Source organism: Peromyscus leucopus, chromosome 1 (assembly GCF_004664715.2).
Source record: "Peromyscus leucopus breed LL Stock chromosome 1, UCI_PerLeu_2.1, whole genome shotgun sequence".
NCBI lineage: Eukaryota > Metazoa > Chordata > Mammalia > Rodentia > Cricetidae > Peromyscus > Peromyscus leucopus.
The window spans coordinates 114,445,557-114,467,179 of record NC_051063.1 but is presented as its reverse complement, the minus strand read 5'-3'; the positions used below and the strand labels follow the sequence as shown (position 1 = coordinate 114,467,179).

At 44.1% G+C, this 21,623-nt stretch overlaps 1 protein-coding gene across 9 annotated transcripts in view; it reads left to right on the top strand.

Moving 5' to 3' along the window:
* Positions 1–21,623, top strand: part of Sytl2 (synaptotagmin like 2) — a 105,936-nt gene that overhangs the window by 43,257 nt on the left and 41,056 nt on the right. For 7 of the 9 annotated variants that reach the window (XM_037197466.1, XM_028873442.2, XM_037197460.1 and 4 more), the window contains 3 exons: positions 333–815; positions 11,370–11,521; positions 14,202–14,334. In XM_037197466.1, coding sequence (XP_037053361.1) covers positions 715–815; positions 11,370–11,521; positions 14,202–14,334 — 386 coding nt within the window. In that variant the 5' untranslated portion in view covers positions 333–714. The remainder of the gene's footprint in view (positions 1–332; positions 816–11,369; positions 11,522–14,201; positions 14,335–21,623) is intronic. The other 2 variants (XM_037197463.1, XM_037197474.1) reach the window with 1 other exon arrangement.

Sequence of the window (21,623 nt, the reverse complement as noted above, 5' to 3'; positions counted from 1 at the left end):
TTCCCATAATTCCTTGACACCTGCAGTTGCCTCTTCCTGGGCCTGCTGAACTCCAGCATCACTTTTTAGTCAGGGATTTCTAGGGAGAGAACCTCCACTGCTCAGGTGGGTTGTTAAACACTGACTGGCATCGTTGTGTGTTCCACCTCTGTGATCTAGAACTGGGTGGAAGCATGTTTTTGACACATTGACCTTGAGCTCAGGAAGCTGGCAGAACTGGTTTCCTCCGCTCAAAAACCATCACCTCTGGTCATTTTAAAATATACCGCTGAGCAGTGCTTACAGACAGGGACTTCTCATTGATTGGTGTTTATTGTCTCCTGATCCTCCAGGTCAGGGATGCACCAAGGTGGCTGTCTCTCAAGATGGTGGTGATCGTGGAGAGTCTGTGTCTAAGGCTGGTCCAGAGAGGGCACACTCAAGGAATGTTGCTGAAGGCACACAAAAGGAATGAAGCATCTTCCTGAGACCTGTTCATCATCCCACAGACTGCTACTACCTCGAGGGACCTTACTTTTAGGATTTTGATGTCAGCTGCCTCAAACTTTTGTGGCGCCCAGACAAGACTTTTTCCTACCAAATAAGATATTTCATTTTTGTATCCTGTAATCATCCTGGTTATCATTTTAGCTGTTTTCCCCTGAGAATCCCAGGCCTCGTTTGTTACTATTTTTTTTTTTGTGTGTGTGTGTGTGTGTGTGTGTACACTTCAAAATGATTGACTTAAGCTTCCTGACAGAGGAGGAACAAGATGCCATTTTAAAGGTTCTGCAGCGGGATGCAGCCCTGAAGAGGGCTGAAGAGGAGAGAGTCAGGTAAGAGGCCCGAAGAGTACTTGGGTATGAGGGAAGGAAGAGGCGGTCCACAGAAAATAGGGCTGTTTTCTTTTCAGTCGTAACTGGTAGTTTGTCTTGCAGCCTAAACTTACGCATTCCAATTTTAGATTAACTTCCTGGACAGAACTTTTCCCTCCTGATGCTACTTTCTCTCTTTCTTTCCTTTTGTTTGTTTGGTTTCGTTTGGTTTGGTTTTTGGTTTCCGAGACAGGGTTTCTCTGTGCAGCTTTGGTGCCTGTCCTGGAACATGCTCTGTAGACCAGGCTGGCCTTGAACTCACAGAGATACGCCTGCCTCTGCCTCCCGAGTGCTGGGGTTGAAGGCATGAGCCGCTCCCCCAGCTCCTGATGTTTGTTAATTTTACCTACTATACTCTTGCCAGAAATAGGGTCTCAATTTAAACTTTAGCCAGGCATGTGGCATGGACCTGTAGCTCAAGCTGCTCAGGAGAGTGAGATGGGACCACTTAAGCTCACTGTTTGTGATCAGTGTGGGCAAGACAATGACATCCTACCTCCTCAAACAGAAACATACTCATAGATGCTTTTGACTCAGTTTAAAACGAGGCAGCCTTTGGCTCAGTTTAAAATGAGGCACAGAACCAGGCATGATGGCTTATGTCTGTTCTGTAGTCCTAGAATTTGGGAGTCTGAGTCAGGAGGATTGCCTGGAGTTCAATGCTAGCCTAGGTTATTATATAAAACCCTATCTCTTAAAAACAAACAAACAAAACAAGACCAAAAAGCAACTAACCAACAGAAAAAGGCACTGGAGGGATAGTTCAGTCATTCAGGTGTTTGCCACCTAAGCATAATGACCTGCCAGGGATGGCCACATGTGTTTATAGTTCCATTGCTGGGAAGACAGGAACTGAGGACCTCTGAGGCTTACTGGCTAGCCCGTATAGCTGAATGAGTGGGTTCCAGCTTCAGTGAGAGACTCTGTATAAAAAAATGTAAGATGAAGAGCAATTGAGGATGAATATGTATTGTCAATCTCTGGTCTCCACATGTTCCTGTGCGAACACGCTTGAGCACATGCACACCAGCATGTGTGCAGAGGGGGGGGGACGGACACATTCAATACTGCACATGAAAAATGAAAAATTTAAAATACAGAAAAGGAAAAGAAATGTAGCTGGTAGTTGTGTGTGTGTGTGTGTGTGTGTGTGTGTGTGTGTGAGAGAGAGAGAGAGAGAGAGAGAGAGAGAGAGAGAGAGAGAGAGAGAGATTTGAGATTGAGACAGTGTTGCTGTATAATCCAATATGGCCTCAGACTCAGGATCTTTCTCTCTCAGACTCATAAATAAGGGATTTATGAGCATATGTTACTATGTTCAGCTAACTTTGTATGTAGTTTTATATCCATTGACTTTTTTTTGATAAAGAATTGTGACCTAAGTTAAATTTTAATTTTGTTTTTTTGTTTTTTGTTTTTCGAGACAGGGTTTCTCTGTGTAGCTTTGCACCTTTCCTGGATCTCGCTCTGTAGACCAGGCTGGCCTCGAACTCACAAAGATCCACCTGCCTCTGTCTCCCAAGTGCTGGGATTAAAGGCGTGCACCATAAGAGATGGCTCAGCCGTTAAAGGCTAGGCTCACAACCAAAAATAAATTTTAATTTTTAAAGTTTAAAAAATAAGAGAAGTAGTTCATATTTCTAAATACTTTCAGAATTGCTACAGTTGGTTTTAAGAGCAAAATTAAAAGTGCTCTTCAAACAGGTCAACTTTCCATTTGACTTGGGTCCTTCAAAGAAAAGTGCCCACTTGACCTACGATCCCTTTTGAATATAACCCAAATGTTCCCTGTCACTTTCACTCATCTGCACAGTAGAAAGAACACAGAGCATGCTGCTGAGTGGCTGGGCTTAATTATTCACTGTCCCTTCTAGGGTCTGGGTCCTGCCACCTACTTACTGTCTCTGTGATCATGGGCTTTGAAAGCAGCAAAAGAGTTCCTGAATGTAAATTAGCGGTATTGGCTTAATGGTCCCAATCCCAGATTTCCAGAAGGAAAAATAAGCCATGCTCTTATTTCCTGGAATACCCGGGCTACAAATGATGGATTTGTTTGTATTGACTCTCACTGAACAGGAATGCTTTATTAAAAAAGCTCAATTCAAGCACTACAGCGTGTCCAATCATTGCTACCAAGGACAGTAAATGAACGGTGCTTGGCAAGTCACAAAGGGATTAAGATGCTCATTATTTCTCTTGACCTTGCTCTCTTTTGTGCAGTTGAGCAATGGAGCAGGATATGATGACCCCAGTTGATTACATGTGGAAATTTACTATGTGAGAGGTGGGTGATTTGCCCAACTAGTAGGTGTCACAAGTGAAAGTCAAATCCTGATCTCTACTGACGTTTTCTCTCTCTGAGACATGCCAGTGGAGGAGGGGCTGTCAGTCATGATACCAGGCTGACATGGAGCTGTGATCATGAGAATGGGACCATGCTTTCTCCCATGTCACCTGCAAATGTAGAGGACTGATACCAATTCAGCCGCCAGAACTTTGCAGCAGCATTAATGCTCCACCCACTTACAGTTTACAAACCTCTTGCTAAACTTTATCCTCTTGTGCTTCTCGTAACAGCCCTGAGCCTTGGCAAGGCTAGGGCTGTACCGTCCACTTAGGGGCAAGGAACCACTGGGCCACAGCCTCTGCGGTAGTGCCCTGTGTCCTTCGGGAGATTCTCCTTGAGTCTGTTGTTCTGGGAGGACCTGGCAGGATTCTGAGGGTTCCTGGCACTGCTGTTTTATTGCTGTTGCAAATACATGATAGGAAGAAGCCTAGAGGTGGCAAAAAGTCTTGTGTCAGGCCTAGCTACTAACACTTCTTGGGCATCTTTCTAAGTAGGCACCAAGAATTTTGTGTGGACTTGACCACAGGTGGGGCCAGGCCCTTAGGACTCCTGCCAATGTGCACTGGAAAGGGCAGACGGTCACAGAACTGAGGATCCTGCTAAAAGAGCCTCATTTGAAGTGTCCCAAGAATGTGGCCCTGCAACCAAGTTGCTTTGGGGCCAAAGGGATTTGTAGGGGGGGTTCTCAGTCTCTTCTGGGTCTGGGCCAGGACAGGGTCTCTGGTTTCTGAAAACGGTCTTCCTGGGGCTTTGGCTCAGCAGCTCCTCTGTAGTCCTTCACAGTTTGTCTTCCTTCTTTGGTCAGTTATGGCTTGATAGCTCTGGCAAGACATGCTGTTGTTAATCTGCCTCAGTCATTTTACGGACAGGCAGGATGGCAAAGCAGGGAGAGGGGAAATGTATTACCCAGGATCACACAGCTGGTCACTGACAAAGCCATGATCTTGGTCCAGCACTTTATGTCTGTCTCATGCTGCTCATTGAAAGTTTTCTTTCAGAACCGAACAACGAGAGTTCAGTCATTGACACAGGGACCCCGGAGTCAAATCCCATCACCAGTAGTTGATCAGCTGTGGCTCATTAGGGCAAGTCACTTAACTTCCTTTCTGAACTTGGACTCAGAGACCAAGAATGACCAGGTCCTAACCAAGTCAGATTATAAAAATGCTTCTTAATCTTCCTGGCATGCAAAAGGCGATGGGTACATTTGAATCCTCCTTCCTACCTAACTCGCTTGTGCCTCTCAAAAGGCACAGAGAGCGCCGCCTAATAGTTTGGTTCCTTATCAAGGAATTACTCCCCAGAGTCTCAACTATTTTTCATGCAATAACATATAGTTGCATATCTTGTAAATGAAGAAACTGCCCTGGAGGATAATGCGATTGGTATCTAAAGATGATTGAAGACATGGTCCCAATCCTTAAGGAATTTACTATCCCATGGCCTTTATCCATTTAAAGGACTGTCAATTGGAAATTTAAAAATCTAAATTTTGTTCTAACACAGTTTTACAGCTTCACTTGTCCTTCTTGTCTAAGCCAATCTAGGGGTGTGTTAATTATAGTGAGCATCATTTGAAAAGTAAACCTGCCACTACTATCTACTCTGTATGTGTGGAGGATGTGTGTGTGTGTGTGTGTGTGTGTGTGTGTGTGTGTGTGTGTGTGTGAATGCAGGCATGTATATGTGTGTCATGGAATGCATGTATAGGTCAGAATAAAAGCTTGGGTACTGGCCCTCCATTTCCACAGTTGTTGAGACACAGCCTCTTTTATTGTTCACCACTACAGGCATCAGGCTATGCGGGCTGTGAGTCGTTCTCCCATCTCTGCCTCCCATTTTGCTGTAGAAGTGCAGGGCTTATAGATGTTGCTGTACCTGGCTTCATGTTGGTTCTGAGGACTGAAGTCAGATCCTCATGCTGGTGTCGACAGCACTTTTTCTCACTGAGCCATCTCTCTAGCCCCTTTCCCATCTTCATTGTGTGGCCCAGGCTAGCTTCACAATGTGGTGCTCCTTCTGCCTCAGTATCTCATGCACTAGGATTTCAGTTGCTAACGACTCTCATTTGTTAATTGTTTTGGGCGTTAGGAATACAGCCATCCCATAGCTTGAGGATGCCCATGGAGGACTCTTGTACTGTTTTCTACAAAGCCAGCCACTGATTCTGAATCCTTGTCAGTGAGGCTGTGGATAAGGTTTATACTCTCATGGAAGCTGGTCTGCCACTTTCCACACATCTAATGCTTCCAATTGCTCATGTCCAAATCCATGCAAGACTCTTTGGGGATGGTGTAGGTTGTAGGCTGCCTTCCACCCTGATTTCATGGATGACAAAAATGAACATCATGCAGGAAACACGTTCACTTCCTAAACCACCCAAGCTGTCAGTGTAACATATGGACTTGGACCCAGGGGAAATCCTCACAAGGATTGCTGGAGGGATTTTGTACTCTTTTTTGCAGGGGCGGGGGGTCCTGCCACTCAGATCCCAAATAAATCACACATGGAGATTTAATCATATTCTTAATTATGAATGCCTGCCCTTAGCTTGGCTTGCTTCTTGTCAACTTTTCTTAACCCAAATTAGCCCATCTACCTTTTGCCTCCGGGCTTTTCCTATTCTCTTACTTCTGTAAATCTTACACTTACTCTGTGACTTGCTGTGTAGCTGGGTGGCTAGCCCCCAGGTCCCTCTGCTTCTCTGGCTACTTCTCCTTTTATATATTCTCACTGCCTGCCAGCCCCACCTATCCTTTCTCCTGATTTGTTATTGGCTGTTCAGTTCTTTATTAGCCCATCAGGTGTTCTAGATAGGCACAGTAACACAACTTCATAGAGTTCAACAAATGCAACATAAACAAAAGTAACACGCCTTAAAATAATATTCTATGCCGGGCGGTGGTGGCGCACGCCTTTAATCCCAGCACTTGGGAGGCAGAGCCAGGCGGATCTCTGTGAGTTCGAGGCCAGCCTGGGCTACCAAGTGAGTTCCAGGAAAGGCGCAAAACTACATAGAGAAACCCTGTCTCGAAAAAAACAAAAACAAAAACAAAAAATATTCTACAACACAAGGGTCTCTAGCATGCACATGGGAAGGCAACAGCCCCAGGTTACTCTTAATGCCACATCTGACTTGTGTGCTGTTTCGACTTCAGTCACAAGCATTGGGCTCAAGTTGCTATCATCTTGTGCCCCCATCTCCTGAGTGGAGATGTTTAATAGGTCAACAGAGAAGCAGACATCAAGATAGATGTTTTCCTCTCTTCCACCCTGGCCCTCTGTCTGACTCTTCCACCCTTGAGGGAAACATTACTACACACATGTGTGTGTAATTTTAGACTTTTATGGTTTGAAAATGACATACTGCTGAGGTGGCGTTTCCTGTGCTTTGCGTCACCCTGCCAGCAGGAAACTGATGCACATAATGTCTGTATACCACACCAGCACCACGTCCCAACCCCCATATGCATACAACCACATCTACAGTGATGGGCGTTTTTTGCAGTAGATATCATCTCAACCGCTACCACATCTTATGATTCTCAGCTGCCTCTTTAGGACGTTGCTTCTTTTTTAAATGAAGGCAGTTTTCAATGAAGAACTGTGTTTCCAGGATCTCTGATGGTGTTTTCCATGAAAGCAAAGCAAAAAAGAAATCAGTGTTTATCCCCGGGCTGCAGCATTGAGGGGGCTTCACATGCATTTTTCTTTTGTTCTCAGAACAGTGTAGCTCAACTACCTCCAGTGGATGGGGAGATAGAGTGGAAGAGGGTAAGCAGCCTGTGAGACGACAGTCCTGCCGATCCAACTAAAAAAAAACGCCTTGGGCTTTCACACTCTGTGCTGCTACTCAGCAGCTTGTGGGGATCTGTGGCCTGCCTGCATCTCAAAAATGCATTTTTCATGATTGTAAGGGATATTTCAACTCATTTTCTTTCCAGGTCTGTTGGTTTCCAGATTCTTCGTCAATGCTTGATAGAAAGAATGAAGAGTGAGAACTACCTTAAAAACCAAAATCTTGTTAGGTTTTACCCAGTGGGGCGGGATTGCTGAGAATCAAGCTAACTTCTGGGTCCAGCTCTGTGTTACCCTGAGCAAGTCTCTTAAGTTCTCTGGGCCTGAATCATTTAGTTTAGACATTGAGGCCATTTTTAAGTCATACAATCTTATCATCTTTCCTGGAATATATTGCGGGGCTTGTGGGGTAGGGGAGGGACTGACTCAGGAGAATGAGTATGAGCATCTCTTTGACCGGTCTGCTGAGCTTTCCTACCCACATCTGAGTAGGTAGTATTGATCAGGTCTTGCCTATGACGTCAGGCCTTTGTCAATCATGTCAAGGAGCTGGAAGTTAGAGTGCATGTATGTACACAGTGAGAAGGAGGTGGGCTGGGGACAACTTAAATCCAGTCTGGAAAACGCCATTGTTCTTGTTTTCCTCTGTAAGTCTGCACACTCCCCATGCACTGAAAAGAATGGCCACTGGCCATCATGGCTGTAGACTGAGTTTTATGCCCAATGCCTCGTATATGTTAAGAAATTAATGAATGACCAAGTGACCAAATGACCAGAAAAGGTTTAAATGTGGCATTTAGCATACAGAGCAGACAAACAGCCATCTTTTGCTCTTGACTAAGTTCTTTGTAGTGAAATCAGAAGGATGAAATGCCATGCAGGGGCTAAGTGTGAACTTGCTCAAACAGAGCTTGTGCAGATGTTAATGGGCAGATGGGGTTCTGTGCAGAAGACCCACTGGACGACTGGTCTGGAAGGCTGACAGGACAGTGGCATTTTTGGACTGAATGATGTCCTGCTGTCCACCAGTGTTTACCGGGCATTTTCTTTATGCTAAGTTAAACATAACGTGCATGTGTAGAAAGGGTGATGAAGCATGAACAGTGTCAGTTCCAAGAAATTTACCCTTTCCCACTTCAGCTAGACAGTGCAGCAATTAGAAAATCCAATGCTAATATGGCTCATTCAACCTTAAATCAGAAGAAAGGAGAGATAACGGAGCAATTGGAAGAGAAGGTTTTAGCACCACCGCAGGGGGGGTATTCAAATGATTGACATCTTTACAAACTTGGTATTTGATGTCACACATATGGAGTCATCTGCAGAATAAAACAAGTGACCAAGATAGAAAAAAAAACCCAAAAAACAGAGGTTATTAAACCCAGCAGAAATAATCCTATTAGGAAATACCCAAATGGCCCTCATTAAATTTGAAACATTCTCCTTCTTTTGCCACTTTCAAACAAAAGAGCCAGAAACCTTGTCCTTACCACGACGCTTACCAGTCTCTTCCGGGGCTGTGTGTCTCCATAGGCATAACTCACATAGCCTGGGCTATTTGTGTGTCCTCCAGGGCCTTGCAGGCCGTTATTAAGATGAGAGAGGTTCCAGCACTCGGGAGGCAGAGGCAGGCGGATCTTTGTGAGTTCAAGGCCAGCCTGATCCAGGAAAGACACAAAGCTACACAGAGAAACTCTGTCTGGGGGGGGGGGGAGATGAGAGAGGCCAAGAGCGGCAAAGACCTCCACAGGATCCATTGCAAAGTACTTTCCAGTTACCAAAACCAATCTCATGAAGAGAAACTGGGAGTTGCTCTGCTGTGAGGGTTTGTGGTATGCTGACAGGTAACCATATTTCATGATCTGTTTTCTCCTGTTCTGATGAGAGATGAGCAGTCCTCCCTCATCAGAAAACCCTGTCACTATGGTGGAGTCTGGTCCCCTGAAACTTGGCAGTGACGGGATCTTCGTTATTTCGTTTGCTCAGACTTGGGTGGCTGTTGAGCACATAACTGCTCCAAGACTTACTCACTCAACAAACAGTTACTGGGTATCAACCCTGTGCCAGTCTCTCTGCTTCATGGGAAGACTATAAACGGTGATAAGGATGTAATCCTTGTATTCGAGGTGTTTGTAGAGTCCACAGTTGACTGGGTGAAACAGACGTGCAAACAGAGTCTTGGGATACTGTGTAAGTGCTGAAGGGAGGCATTGTGGGAACGAGGAAAAAGGAAGCATGTCTTTGTGATGCTCAGGCTAGGCCTGCAGCGGCAGGAGGGGGACTATGCTGAGAGAGGTCATTGACCTCTTTATAAAAAGATGGGCAATGCTACGTGCTTCCAGGCAAAACACTTCAGTGAATTATCTCAGAAGTCTTCAAGGGTAGGTCTTATTTCCCCCATCTTCACAAGCAAGGAACACTAACCTGTCCATCGTCATGTTTAGATAGAATTCAAACTAGGCTTTGGTCCTATTTGGAAGAGTCTCCAGAGCCCAGCTGTACTTTTCTACCTCTAATACCTACAGATGACAAAAGAGCAGTTTTGAGGGCAATAAGAACTTGAGGAGTGTGCTGGCAAGTGGGGTTTAGGAGTGTCTGCTGGGAAACAAACCCAAAAAGTCAGCCTGAAGCCAGGTGAACAGTTCTTCACAAAGCATTCCTTTACTCTTCATGCACATTGCTTTTTAAGGTACAAGACAAATGTATATGAAACAAAGACCCTCCTTCCAGGAGACCCATCTGATCAAGGAGAGGTGGAATTTTTTTTCTTCTTCTAGAATTTGGCAGAATCTTGCGCCTGTTGGAAGAAGAAAAAATAAGAACTACAGCCAGTTGCCCAGTCAAGATTGTCTGCTTGGTCAAAAACCTTAGGCAATGAGCAACTCACTATTAGAAGCATTTAGGAAGAACCACAGGCCTTTGCTGACTCAGGGCTGTGAACTAATCATGCTGTCCCTGCCAGGATATGAACACAGGCTGTATGACTAAGAACTATGAGGAGCACGTTTGGAGAAGAATCACTTCTTCCCAGGTGTTTGGGAGAGGGGGAGAGATTGTAGTAGAGAGTTTATATGTGATAGGCAAAGAAGCTGTTTCCTCAAGCATACTTAGGAGCCTATCGTTGCTGAGCCTGAGTAGCTGCCCCTCCAGCTCCTTCTCCATTTCCAGATGTGCCTGTGTGCAGTCCTCATCCCCTGCCTGGCCACTACAATGGCCCATTCACATTCTCTGGCTAATACAGACTTGCCACACAGACAAGGAGCATCTAAACTTGAGTAAAAATCATACACCCACTTGGATTTGTGCAACACATTATTTTTCAAGAGTTCAAAGTTTCCCAAAGGCTTTCTGTTGGATTTTACCCTGAGTGCATCTCTATGAGTAAGAAAAGTTAATTTGGGATTCTCATTTTATTGACTAGAAGGATGTAGAGGTTAAAAGACTCATTGATTAGAACACCATTTTTTTCCCAACTGATATAAATTAGGGATGCTTTAGGAGGGCATCGGTTGGTTTGCTCTTTAGGTTTTAGTAATTCATTGAGCATGAATGATTATGGAACCCTTAAGAGCAACCTTGGCACTGATGGAACTTGCCTGTACCTCCTCATTTTAGCCTGCCTCAGCGCACAAAGCATCATGCCCCCTTCCTTCACAGACTTCCAGGAAAATCTCTGATAAACTCATTTCACTATAAAGGGAAGAACCAAGGAACTGCTTATCACACACTTGTTGTCCAGTAAATGCCTAATAGGCCCTTGGCAGGTGCAGAGGGTGGTTTAAGTGTTTTAATTTAATCTCAGAGAACCCCCATGAGATGGGACATTTAACCCCATTTTAAAGATGAGGAAATGGCCAGAGATGCTTTCTCCATCACTGCTCTCTGGTGGTGCCCATTTGAATGGAAGACATAAAAGACTACAACTAAGAAGTGAATCTGCTCTTGAGAAGTTTCAGGTAGAATGGTTAAGAGCACTTGCTGCTCTTGTGGAGGACCTGAGTTCAAATCCCAGCACTTACAATTCACAACTATCTATAACTCTAGTTCTTGGGGGGTATCTGACACCCTCTTCTGGCTTCTGTGGGTAATGCATGCCCATTATGCATTTACACGCAAAACATTCATACACATAAAATAAAAATAAATAAAACCCTTTAAAAATCATGCTTGGCATCTCTGATTAGGTTTTATTTTATTTTATTTTTTTAGTAAAAGCAGAACATTTGTTAGCCATCTGGGAGGTTTGTGGCACATAATTTATTAAGAGCTTCATTTTGCCTCATATTTACAAATTTCTTCATACAGTGTCAGAATGAACTTGTTTATTTACTGTGGGTCCTCAGCAAAGTAAAGTTCTTTTCCTTTTGTAGACATTTGCCTGAAAAAATTAAGGATGACCGACAACTAAAGAATATGAGTGGCCAATGGTTTTATGAAGCTAAGGCCAAAAGGCACAGGGACAAAATTCATGGTGCTGACATCATCAGAGCATCCATGAGAAAGAAGAGGCTCCCAGTGGCAGGTGAGGTCACAGCCAATGTTTGTTTAGGAAGGAGGGTGGGGAAGGGTATGAGACCCTTCACTGAAATTTGCTGAAGGAAATCATTTGGTGGTGTGCTTTGCATAAGTGTATGTCCTCACTTTAAATCCTCTTGCCTTGGATTTGGATGGTTGAGGATAGGGCTAAGTTACTGGCTATAGAGGAAGACCACTCTTCAGGCACCATGTTTAAATGTAATAATAGTCTTAGTGCCTGGGTCTTATGAGAAATATTCATGCCTTTCATTGACCTTTTTTGATGTGTGTATCTATGCACATGGTTATGTATGGATACACATACAAGTATATGCATGTGTGTGGAGGCCAGAAGTCATCCTCAGGTAGCTCTTTTAGTATAGGTGCTGGGTATCAAACTCAGGTCCTGATGTTTGCATGGCAAATGCTTTATCTACGGAATCATTCCTTTGGCTTTTAGCTCTGGAAAGTCAGAGCCTTCTGAATAGCACAATAAAAAAAAATTAAGGCAGAAATCAGATTTCATGTTCAATGATCTTGACATGTGGTACTTCTTTAATCAGCCCAGCACTTTACCTAATAGACTATAAGAGTTTATTTAGAATTCTTCCTTTTCTTCTTTCTTTTACAAAGTAATTACTCAATTCTTTCTTTTTTATTTTATTTTTTGTGTCTTTCTTTTTTAACTTATTTAATGTGCATTGGTGTGAAGGTGTCAGAACCCCTGGAACTGGAGTTACAGACAGTTGTGAGGTGTCATGTGGGTGCTGGGAATTGAATCCTGGTCCTCTAGAAGAGTAGCCTGTGCTCTTAACCACTGAGCAATCTCTCCAGCCCCTAGAATTCTTTTTATTTCACTACTTCATTTTTGCCTGCATGCTTACAAATTTCTATCTAACTCATTTCTATTTAACTCAAGATTAGTCATTGTAAACCTCTAGATCTAGCTTGTTAAAGTAGCAATTAATGAGGCAATTCCACATAGTTTATCTTGTAGTTAAAAGAGGTTTAATTTGGGGTGACTTCCAACCAGTAAAGGGGTTTGGTTATAGGATCTGGGAGAGGTGAGGTACAGTCCAACATGGTTCTCTGGAGAACTCTGACTTGGTCTGCAATCCAGCATCTAGGATCATGAGGAGCCAAGAGAGGCCAGCATGTATGCATCCCAGGTCTTAAGGGCCCCAAAAGACCATGCCCCAGGGGCAGGTCATAGGCAGGTGTAGCAGTTACCTGCTGCCTCACTAGGGGCAGCACTTCAAGGTCAAAGCTGGAACAGCTACCCGCTACAGCTTGTGGACAAAGAAAAATACTATTTTTAAAGCATTTAAGATACAGTAAATGTTAATTATCTATTTTTTTAACTGTAACAGCAATTTTGTAAGGTAAGTATACTTTGCCTATAAACTTTATTGGGCAACTTAGGTTAACTTGCCCAATATTGCTAAATGGCACATGTGGGATTTCAAGTCTTTTGACTGTATCACACTTATTGCAGATAAAGATGGAATTCTAAGCATGCACAATGCATTGCTTGAAACTCTCTTGGTTTTCAAGCATACCCAGGCCTTAAGAAATCTTGGGTTTGGGCCGGGCGGTGGTGGCGCACGCCTTTAATCCCAGCACTCGGGAGGCAGAGCCAGGCGGATCTCTGTGAGTTCGAGGCCAGCCTGGGCTACCAAGTGAGTTCCAGGAAAAGGCGCAAAGCTACACAGAGAAACCCTGTCTCGAAAAACCAAAAAAAAAAAAAAAAGAAATCTTGGGTGGTACTGGTGGTAATGGTGGACTCCATTTGCAATCGAAGATGCTAAACTGATGTGTGCCAAGAGCAGTAGGGGATAGATTCCACCTTGGAATATATTTAGAAATTGGAAGCCCCAACATTGCCTCATCTTAACACTGATGAAATTATTCTTGACCCTTATAATGTGACCTTAGGCAATTTTCTTGAACTTTTTGGTTTTTAATTTCCAAGTTTATGAATTTAGAAAATACCTCACCACATAGGATAACGTCCACAAAGAACTCAGCATAATTCTTGCTCATTAGTCACCACTCAGTTGATGCTAATAGTTTCAAAGATTTAGGTAAGGAGAATGCTGAGTATTGAGAGGCAAGAGAGACTCCTGAAGACACAGCACAGAGATTTTATGGGGGCAAAAGAGCAGTGTGTTGTAGTGAATTTAGAATTTGGATTTGTGGGGAGACCCATGGGATAGGAGAGGCACTGGAGGGGGACATTCTCAGTTAGGATCATTCCTTTTCCTTTGCACCCCAGAGTCGAACATTTTGTTTGGCCCATTGTAGGCATTTAGTAAATGCTTAGTAAGGAGCTCAATGATTACTACCACTCTGAGAATCTCTTGGCTAAGTATATCCAATCCTGACTCCAACTCAGATTCTGTTAACCTATAGGCAGTTAGAGCCTTGCTTCAGTGGTCTCCAGGGTTACCTATATCTTTAAAGGCACACCTATCCTTTCAGGAGCCTGTTTGGGAGGCAGGGACCTGAGTCATGCAAATCTACTGGCTTCTCTAACAGCTATAATTTTGGTCCTCAGACACAGTGCTCATCTTGGTACTTATAAGGCCCAAGGTTCTGATCTAAGCCCTTACTAATAGGAGCCAATGAGAAGGCTGTAGATTGTAGAAGTGAGAGATAACCTTTCTGTCTATCATTTCCTGTTTCAGCTGAGCAGAGTAAGGACACAGCAATGAGGGCAAAAGAAAGCTGGGTGAATAATGTCAACAAAGATGCTTTCCTTCCCCCAGAGCTAGCTGTTGTGGAAGAGCCAGAAGACGACACAGCTCCAGCAGGCCCAAGGTAAGACAGAACTTGTGGGTTTCACGGTTGGGATATGTAGACAAATGTGGGCTTGGAGTACAAATGAAGGACTGGAGTCATAGGTGTGGGGATGGGTAATGTTTGGGGGAATTCTGGGCTCCAGTGGGATGAAGCCTGGACAAGACTCTTCCCTAATTTTCAGAATTTCCAACAGATCTCAACCATGGAGTCAAAATGTCAAGTGTGTTTCTTCCAGTGTCAGGAGCGGTAGGTTTTCACTCTTATTTAAGATTTTCCTAGAGTAGGCTAAAGAGGTCTCTGAGTGCTACAGTTCATTCCAGGGGGCAGATGAATTGCAATCACACTGTTCTGTCTAGTGTGATGGAAGAAGCTCAAGGACAGGAGCCAGGCAGGACAGACAGGAATGATAAAGACTGATCAGAACTGGTTCTAATGTATGCAGGGCAGTAGACACATAGGAGGGAGCAAATGTCTCTTTAAAATGCAGAGAATTCTCTCTATTCTAGTTTTTCACTTTTTGATGCGTTTTATCGGACATTTGGATGTTCTTTCCAAGAAGTAACCAACTGTGGGGGTATGTTATTCCATAAACTTTTGAGGCATAATCAGTTGTTTTTACATATTTAAAGATACTCTCATTGACGCCCTTCTCTTGAGGGTACAGTTACTGCCTTTGGTGGGAAGAACAGTTGCATTTTACCTATAGTGTCTCAGTGGAGACAGCTCACTTCAGAACCTCATTCTGGCACAAAGTCAATGTCTTTTATAGCAGGACACATTGAGTCTAGGTCCAAGACCAAGGCGACGTGGGAACAGAGATATTTCCAACAGTTACAGGCAAGTAAGGGTGTGTGTGTAATACAGCTACCAATAAGCATCTCAGAGTCAGTTATGAGTAAAGTTATGCCACACAGGTAGTGGAATACTGGCTCTAATAAGGTGTCTGCTAATCACCTACTTGCCATAAGTGCTGGGGGTCAGTTTTCCTCCAGGACCATTTGTAATGTTCTATTTCATCTGCATTGGTGTGCCATGTTGGCGAGAGGTCGAGGCACCTTGTTAGTAACTACTGGTTGATAGTGTGACCTTATAGTAGTCACACTTCTTTAGCCTTTACTTCCACAGCTATACAATGAGACTGATAATCTGCTAAAAGAGTTCATAGGAAGCCGAATAGCTAGTAAATACAGAATCCTTAACATAGCCCATAGCATGTACTGTGTATGCACTAGTAAGTAGAGATGTGGGCTCTTGAATGTAGCATTTCAAGAAACTCAGGACACTCTACTCATTCCTCTTGGTGTCCCACCCCACCCCCACTGCCTGCTCTACCCCGATGGATGGCGTCCTTACTGTCATAAAAAAAAAGAAAATGAAGATGAGGCCTAAAATCTTAGAAACCCTGGCAGAAAAGTCCTAGTCATTTGGAGATATGACCAAGAAGCTTGGAGCAGATCTTAGAATCTGGGCATGATAGGGGCGGGGAGCGTGGGACATTAGCCAGCAGGGGGAACAAGCACCGCTGTAGAAGAGGCAAGAAGATACCTTGGGGCCTCAGAGGCAAACAGCTCATTCCACAGTTGGATCAAGCCCAGGCTTCCCATCCTCTCTCCAGGCTCTCATTCCATCTCAAAGGACTTGAGGGGCGAGGGCACCCAACTCAATTTCCTCGTGCCCCCCAGGCTGGTGAGCATTCCTCAGTCTTCCTTACTTCCAGGCTAATATAATGTCTGTGATTTGAGCATGCATTGCCTTCTGTGTGGCCTCAGGAAGGTCTTTTGGGTCGTATCTGTAAACTGGAACAGGCTTGCCTTCCTAGGATGTTGTGAGGTTAGCTGAAATTAAGGATGGGGCCTGGTTAGCATTTCTCAGGAAGAACAGACATGGGTAACTTCCAGGTGGCATTACAATTACACTATTATATTACCTGGATTAAGTGTGGTTGAGAAAGGCCAGCACACAGCTGCCAGGCGTATCAAGCATGCTCTGCTCGGGAAAGGCCAGTTCTGTGAGACGTGGCATGGGTGGCAATCAGTCAGTGGGACCAGGAGCAACTCTTGACTTCCTCCTTTCCCTGTAAGCAGCCACCATTTTCCTTGGTATCAATCTCCAGCAATGCTTCTCACTTATGCTTTCTTAACCTTTGTGAACTGGGTGTGTTAAGTGTGTTTTGGGGCCTGTACTTCTAGACGCAGTGGTTTGTAATAGAATGACTCAACGCTTGTCAATATTTTCTCAGCCAGGAGTGAAAAACTGGGGGGAATGTGAGGCTGGACAGTGCGGTTTCTTAAGTAGGCATGGTGGCAAGATCTTTTATTGTGCTGTAGCCCGGAGACGTTGGAGGGGGGGCTCACCTATAAATTAAAATGCTGTGGGCGATCAGCAAGCAGTCAGACGCAGGCAGCCACCTGCATTCTCTATGAACTCACCTATGCTTATAGCTGTAGCACTGGGAAGTTCAGAAAAGTCTGTAACAGAGAAAGAACTCTATTCCCTGAGGGCAGCAGACGGAAATCTGGTCACCAGCAGCTACGGCCCTGGTCACTAACTTAGCTGGATGGTGTTTGCTGAACTTCATAAACTATGTTGGAGGACCTGCTTCATTTTGTTTTTAATCTTTGATTTCTAAATGTCTCAGGCTGATGCCTTCTGTAAAACACAGAAATGAAATACAAAAGGGAAAAACCACATAGATCACTGTCTACTGAACATTTTGACAAATTACTATAAATGGTCCTTAACACATACTCTCAGTCCCTGTACTTACATCAGGAGTCAGTGATAAACAGTTTATGAATTGCCATTGGCCCATGACCCCCACATTGGTAGCCTATCATATCCCCTCCTAAAATCGTCATTGAGCATGTGCACAAAAAGCCACAGGATATGGCTTACTCAAAGTGGGGCATACAGACTGAAGACCAGAGAAGCTCTTCTCTCTGTGTGTCAAAGTGCTACCCACAAGTGAAGTGTAACATGTCCTGTGTGGCATGGGAAACCATACTTTGTTATCTGAGATAATAATGTGTTCCATGAAACAAGTATGGGGCCCTGGGTACCATGGAGAGTCTAACAGGCAGCTACTGACCAGGGCCTTTGATGTCTCTGCTACAGACACTTCTTTGGATTGAATAAACCTAAAAAGGGTGGACTTGTTAATTTATCTCTGTGTGTCTGTTCCTTTGAGACCACCTTTGGAGACTTCCCCTCTGATAGCACATATTGTTTTATCTCTACAGTTGCAGAGAGGCTAGCAGAAACTTCTAGAACACCAATCCTCACTTAGGTGCATTGTAAGCTTCCAGTTCTTTCTCCCGTTTGTCCCTTGTCCTCTTCTCTGTCACACACCCCTCAGATGCCTAACAGTGTCATGTGTTCTCTTGGAAGGATGTAACATGAATTAGATAATAGAGAATAATTAACTGATCCCCGAGTACTTAGCCTATGTACTTGGAAGCTTCCATCTCTTTTCCTTTTCTTAATGGTCACCTTCCTGAAATGGGGACCCAAACATGTTTGTGCCATGCTGGCAGGTAGACCAGGTGGTCTTCAGCTGCTGTGTAGCATAAAGAAGATCTAGCCAGGCAGGGATCAAATATCTGAGGGGTCCCTGCCCTTCTACTGTGAAAGTTTTATTAGAAAACTTATTAGGATTGATGACTTCTAAAAGTTGTGAGTTATTTTCTTATAAGCATCCTCATAAAGCTCAGAGTCTTCAACCAAACAAGTCAAATTCATAGGAGGGCCTTTGGGGGTACTGGTTACCTCAGTACCTTGATACTGTTTAAGAAAGGGGCCTAAACAGGGGGGTAAGGTCATGACAGGGGAACCCACAGAGACAGCTGACCTGAGCTCGTGGGAGTACATGGTCTCTAGACCAACGGCTAGGGAGTCTGTATGTGTGTGACCATTGTGTAGCTTTGTCTGTTTGTGGGGCTCCTAGCAGTCCCTGGTACTTGAGTTGACTTTTGGGAACCTGTTCCCCATGCTGGGTTGCCTCGCCCAGCCTTGATGCAGGGGGAGGAGCTTGGTCCTGCCTCAACTTGATGGGCCATGCTTTGTTGACTCCCAGGGGAGAGGGGGAGAGGTAGATGGGAGGTGTAGGGGGGGGGGTAACGGGAGGAGAGGGGGGAAGGGAAACTGTGATTGGTATATAAAATAAATGAAAAAAACTTAATTAAAAAAAAGGGAACAATCAGACCACAACCCATAGAACCATAGAGGCTATATATATAGCATGGAGGTCCCTAGGATGACTGTGGCATATAATAAATTTCAGTTTTACTCAATTATTGAAAAAAAAATAGCCAAATGAATGGAAACACCTGAACTATGAACCAAAGGCTGAGGGGCTCCCAGCTGGATCAGGCCCTCTGAATAGGTGAGACAGTTGATTGGTTTGATCAGTTTGGGAGGCATCTAGGCAGTGGGACCAAGTCCTGTGCTCATTGCATGAGTTGGCTGTTTGAAACCTGGGGCTTATGCAGGGACACTTGGCTCAGTCTGGGAGCAAGGGACTGGACCTCCCTGGACTCAGTCTACCAAGTTGATCACAGTCCTTGGGGGAGGACTTGTCCTGGAGGAGGTGGGAATGGAGGGTGGGCTGGGGGTAAGGGGAGGGTGTGGGAGGGGGGAGAATAGGGGAACCCATGGCTGATATGTAGAACTGAATGATATTGTAAAATAAAAAATATATATCACAAAAAAAGGGTCCTAAAAATTAAATGTTATCAATAGAAGTCAATATAATATTTTCACTTTAGCACTTTGACAAACCTGAGTCATAAGTAAAAAAGAGTTAGAATGTATAAGTGGACGCTGTCTCAAAACAAACAAACAAACAAAAAACAAAAAAAACTTGTCATGTCTAATGTATTGAATATCTTTTCATAACATAGTCCACCTCTCTCTGGGAGGAGTAGGATTCTTAGGTATAAAACATACGGTATCTGGCAATAAAGGGACTATATTATTTTAGGAAAGATAATGCTTCCAAGTAAAGATCTAATGTCATGATAGCAAGCAATACCAAGCAGGGAGCAAATTCTAAGTCCAAAGTGCCAATAAAAAGTGTCATAATGAAGCTGGGTGGCAGTGGCACACACCTTTAATCCCAGCACTCGGGAAGCAGGGGCAGGCGATCTCTGTGGGTTCGAGGCCAGCCTGGTCTACAGAGCGAGATCCAGGACAGGAACCAAAACTACACAGAGAAACTCTGTCTCAAAAAACCAAAAAAAAAAAAAAAAAAAAAAAAAAAAGGTGTCATAATGAGACAAATGATGCTATAGGAGGTGAGATTTGGATTGGACTTGGAAGTGATAGGGCTGATTTCAACAGACAATGAAGTGGGGAGTTGAGTGGAAGCAGTCAAGAATCACGTGATTAGGCCAACTGCTTTGTTTGACTAGAGAACTCTGGGACAGACTTCAGTAAGGGAGAGACTGGTTTCATCTCGAGTGAGGAGAATCCTCATGATGTGCAATTTGGAGGCTGGGGGCACAGGAGTTGAATTTCCAGGATGCAGAGGAAACATAGGATCAAGGTGCTGCTTATCTTCTGGGACTAGGGAGTGGGAAGGAGCAAGTCGGCAGGAAAACATGGCTGTCCCTTAGGGACCCCCAGCCTCTGTGTTGGCTCTGATTATTCAGCTGCTTTACTTACTAAGGGAGATCGTTTATACTGAACCAGGCATTTGCTGTATATTGGTCATCATATGACCTACCAGCTCTTTTTATAAATAAATTTAAAATATTTTTGAGACAATATAATTACATTTACTTCCCCCTTCCTCCCTCAAAACCCCCCGATGTACTCCCCTTTGCTCTTTCTCAAATTCATGACCTCTTTTTAAATTGTTGTTACATATGTGCGTATGTTCCTAAACACATAAATATAACCTGCTCAGACTGTTTAATGTTACGTGTATGGATATGTTTTCAGGCCTAACCATTCCATATTGGGTAACTAATTGGTATACTCTTCCATACTCTTCCCTGGAGAAGACTATCTCTCTTGCTTTCAACACCCCTTAGTTGCCTATAGTTCTTTGTGCAGGGTGGGCTTTGTATAGATGGGCTTTCCCTCGTCCATGTTAGCATGTCTGTTGGGGCTGTTCTTGTTCAGCTCATGTTTAGGCGGCAATGTTGGTGAGACTTCATGGATGTAGTATCTGACTACATTTGTAGGAGACAGGATCTCATAGTAAACTCCCTCTCTGGCTCCTACAGCCTTTCTGTCCCCTCTTTTACAATGATCCCTGCGGCTTAGGTGTAGGAGCTGTGTTGTAGGTCTATCAGTTGGGATTGGGCTCCACACTTTTGCATTTTGGCCTGTTATGGTTTTCTGTAACGGTCACTGTCTGGTGCAAAGAACTTTGCTTGATGATGGATGAAGAATGCACTTACTTCTGGGTATAAGGACAGATATTTAGAACATAGTTAGGGATTATGCTAGTTAATATAGTGGCAGTTGTAGGTTCTCCTCCAAGATCCATGACTTCACTCATGCCAGCTAGTTGGCTCCATTGCCCTACTGGCCTCTTAAAATGGCACTGAATAGCAATTGCTTCCCAGTTCTGAGCTGTCGGCCTTTCATTGTGTGGACACCGAGTTCCATCAATGGCCATCCTTCTTTTTGATACTTTGCTGTTACAAAACTTCCTTTGACTTTGTGTTCATCTAGTGCAGGAATAGATTTCCCGTCAGGTCCCTTTCTGTCCAAATGGCGGTTCCATTATAAGTTCTTCCTGTGTTTTCCATTTCACACACCCTTCCTTCCCCCTTTTCCCCTTCATGCAATCAAGCTGTCAATGGCACCTCATTTGCTATACTTTGCTTTGAGATCAATAAAGAGGGTGATGGAAGGAAGAATGGCTTTCTTAATGGTTTCCGGGGACTAACGGTGAAAAAAAAAATTAGCAGTTCAAGTACAGAAATAAGAAAAGGAAACCACAAAATATCTAGCCCTGGGGTTGAGTGGCAGTAATCTTGGGCAAGGTTCCATGGCCCCAGGGTGAATTGTTTCCTTGCCTGGGGTTTCTGTTCCTTTGCCATGTGGGGAGAAACCATCACTTTCAGAGGATTTTTCCAAGCTCTTAAGTCTGATGTCACTAAGAGCTGGTGGAGATTAACAGGGAACAGTGGCTCCAGCCAATAGTGACTTCATCTTTTATGTCTACAGCAAGGCTACTGGAACAGGCCTTCTCAGCAAGCCAGTTTTCTTCCTCTCCTGGGATCCTGTGACCCACTTTTCATCTTACTCATAGTCAAGGGAGTGACCTGCTCAACTCACCATTCTCTGTGAACTCC